The 2,580-nt window shown below is 59.9% G+C and overlaps 1 protein-coding gene across 1 annotated transcript; it reads right to left on the bottom strand.

Annotated features, from left to right (window-relative positions):
• Positions 1-114: 114 nt before the first annotated feature.
• LOC116465749 (zinc finger protein 408) lies at positions 115-2,101 on the bottom strand. The gene has a single exon (XM_032148718.2). It carries the CDS (start codon positions 2,037-2,039, stop codon positions 570-572), a length of 1,470 nt encoding a protein of 489 aa, XP_032004609.1. The 5' UTR covers positions 2,040-2,101; the 3' UTR covers positions 115-569.
• Between the last annotated feature and the right edge of the window lie 479 nt (positions 2,102-2,580).

Below are 2,580 nucleotides of genomic sequence, written 5' to 3'. Positions count from 1 at the left end.
GCCACCACGCATGGCTTTTTTTCTATTTTTAGTAGAGACGGGGTTTCACCGTGTTAGCCAGGATGGTCTCGATCCCCTGACCTCATGATCCGCCCGTCTCGGCCTCCCAAAGTGCTGGGATTACAGGCGTGAGCCACCGCGCCCGGCCCGGTGTTCAGTCTTAAAAGCCATTCAATTTGCTTCCAAACCGAAGTGCCTGTCCCTCAACGAGCTCCACGGGTGTGACCATCCCAGCGCTAAGCACCCAGTCAGCAGTAGTGCTGCCAACGACCACTGCCTCACTGGCCCCTTCAGCAGCGCTTAAACAATAAGCACCCTGTGACGTTCCTAGGGAAGGAGGCAGAACAAGCTCTACTGGATGTCAATTCAAACATCTCGACTTCAGAGGAGGTTTGACCTAGTAGGCTTGGAACATGATTTGGTGGTTCTTAAGCAGGAAGGGAAGTCCTTGATCTGTCTCTCATAGTAGACTCTAATCCCTACAGGCAACCCCAAGAAAGAAGATGCAGACACGCAGCAGTGAGAAAGCACGCGTCTTTATGGAGCTGTGTCAGCAAAAGGCAAAGCTGTCAGGTGCCCATCTCCACCTCCACCACCTCTGCCCAGGCGCCGAGGCCCATGTCCTTATGGATTAGCACCAGGCTGGGGGTGGCACCTGGCTCCTCTGGCACCACAAAGCACTTCTCCTGGCTTTCTGAAATGGTGACCTCAACAACATCCCTGGCGGGGAAGACTTCCTCCTCTGTGTGTGTGTCCAGCAGTTGTGGCTCAGCCTGCAGCAGCACCACGGTGGGCTCAGAAGAAGCAGAAGGCACAGAGGGTGGGCTGCAGGGTGCCTCGGGCCGGTGACTAAGCTGGTGCCGCCTGAGGCTCTGCGGGAGGGTGTAGCCCATGCCACAGGTGGGGCAGCGGTAGGGCTTGTCCTCCAAGTGAGATTTGAGGTGGCGCCGCAGCTTGGTGGCCAGCGTGTAAGCACGGCCACACTGGGGACAGGGAAAGGGCCTCTCTCCGGAGTGCAGGCGCTCGTGAGCTCGGAGCGTGTGTGGGTCTCGGAGGGCCTTGCCACACACCGGGCACAAGTGGGCCTCCCCGGTGTGTGAGATGAGATGGCGCCGCAGTTCAGGCAGCTGGGGGAAGGCATCGGCACAGTGTGGGCAGCGGTAAGGACGCTCCCCAGTGTGGAGCCGCAAATGCCCACGCAGGTTGCCCCGCTGACGGAACGCCCGGCCACAGTGCGGGCACAGGAAGGGCTTTTCTCCTGTATGGAGCCTCATATGGTTCCGCAGGGAGCCCTGGTTGGCCAGGGGCCGCCCACACACAGGGCACGGGCAAGGGGCAGGGGCAGCTGGCACCTGGTGGGTCTTGCGATGCAGCCGCAGGGAGGGCCGGCGGGCAAAGGCCTTGCCACACTGGTCACAAGCAAAGGGACGGGCACCTGAATGTACCACCTGGTGCTCTTTGAGGTCTCGCTGGGTGCCATAGGCCTTGTCGCATTGTGGGCAGGGGAAGGGCCGCACCCCACGGTGGCCCAGCATATGGGCTTTGAAGCTCTCCTCTGAGCTATAGCTCTTGCCACACTCAGTGCAAAGAAAGGGCTTGTGGCCTGTGTGCACAAATGCGTGCTTCTTTAGGTGGCACAGCTGCAGGAATGCCTTGCCACACTCTCCACACCGATACCGTCGCCCCTGCTTTGGGGAGGTTTCTGCTGGGCCAGGAGGGCTCCGCGAGAGTGTAGGGAAGCCAGGCTGCTGGGCTCCAGGCTCTGGGGTCTTTGCTCTGGGTGGGCACTGATCACTGGGGCTGTGTAACTTCTTGGCCAGGTAGCCACGCAGCTGGGTGCCCCTGGCAGAAGAGGAGAAACTGGCTCCACTGCCATCTGGGTCCTGCTGGGTAGCCAAGTTGCTCTGAAGTTCAGGTGGCATCTGTGCCTGGGGTGGGTATTCCTCATCCACATCGCCACCCTGAAGCGATGGGCCAAGTGACTGGCTATTCTTGGAAAGTCGGTCCTGGGTTGGGAACTTAAGTCCAGGGCTCACCATACTCTCTGCTTGGATGCCAGAGGGTGACTGGGAACCAGGATCTGCAAGGCAAGGATGGGGTGCTGGGGTTAGGGAGCTTCAATGCAGATGGCGTTGCCGGGGAATTACAGGATCAGATGTTTTCTCCCACCCAGCCCCTGAGCCTTAGAGGGATCAATGATACCAATCTCTTCCCTGGAGCATGGGGTGCACACTCCATATATCTTCCTGTCCAGCCTTAGGCGCCTTTTGGAGAAGCACTCCTGAGAGCCATGGGGTCCCGGCCATCTGGATAATTGCTAGAATAAGGCCATCCCAGATGAAGAATCCCCTTGTTCGCCCCCTGGAGACACATATTTAGGATGTGATTCAAGACCCCCTCCCAGAAGTGAGGAGCGCCTCTGCCGGGCCGCCCATCGTCTGGGAAGTGAGGAGCGCCTCTGCCCGGCCGCCCATGGTCTGGGATGTGAGGAGCGCCTCTGCCCGGCCGCCCATGGTCTGGGAAGTGAGGAGCGCCTCTGCCCGGCCGCCCATGGTCTGGGATGTGAGGAGCGCCTCTGCC

Source organism: Hylobates moloch, unplaced genomic scaffold (genome assembly GCF_009828535.3).
Source record: "Hylobates moloch isolate HMO894 unplaced genomic scaffold, HMol_V3 SCAFFOLD_9623, whole genome shotgun sequence".
Classification (NCBI taxonomy): domain Eukaryota; kingdom Metazoa; phylum Chordata; class Mammalia; order Primates; family Hylobatidae; genus Hylobates; species Hylobates moloch.
Note: the sequence above shows the minus strand (reverse complement) of the source record. Positions and strands in the feature narration are given on the sequence as shown.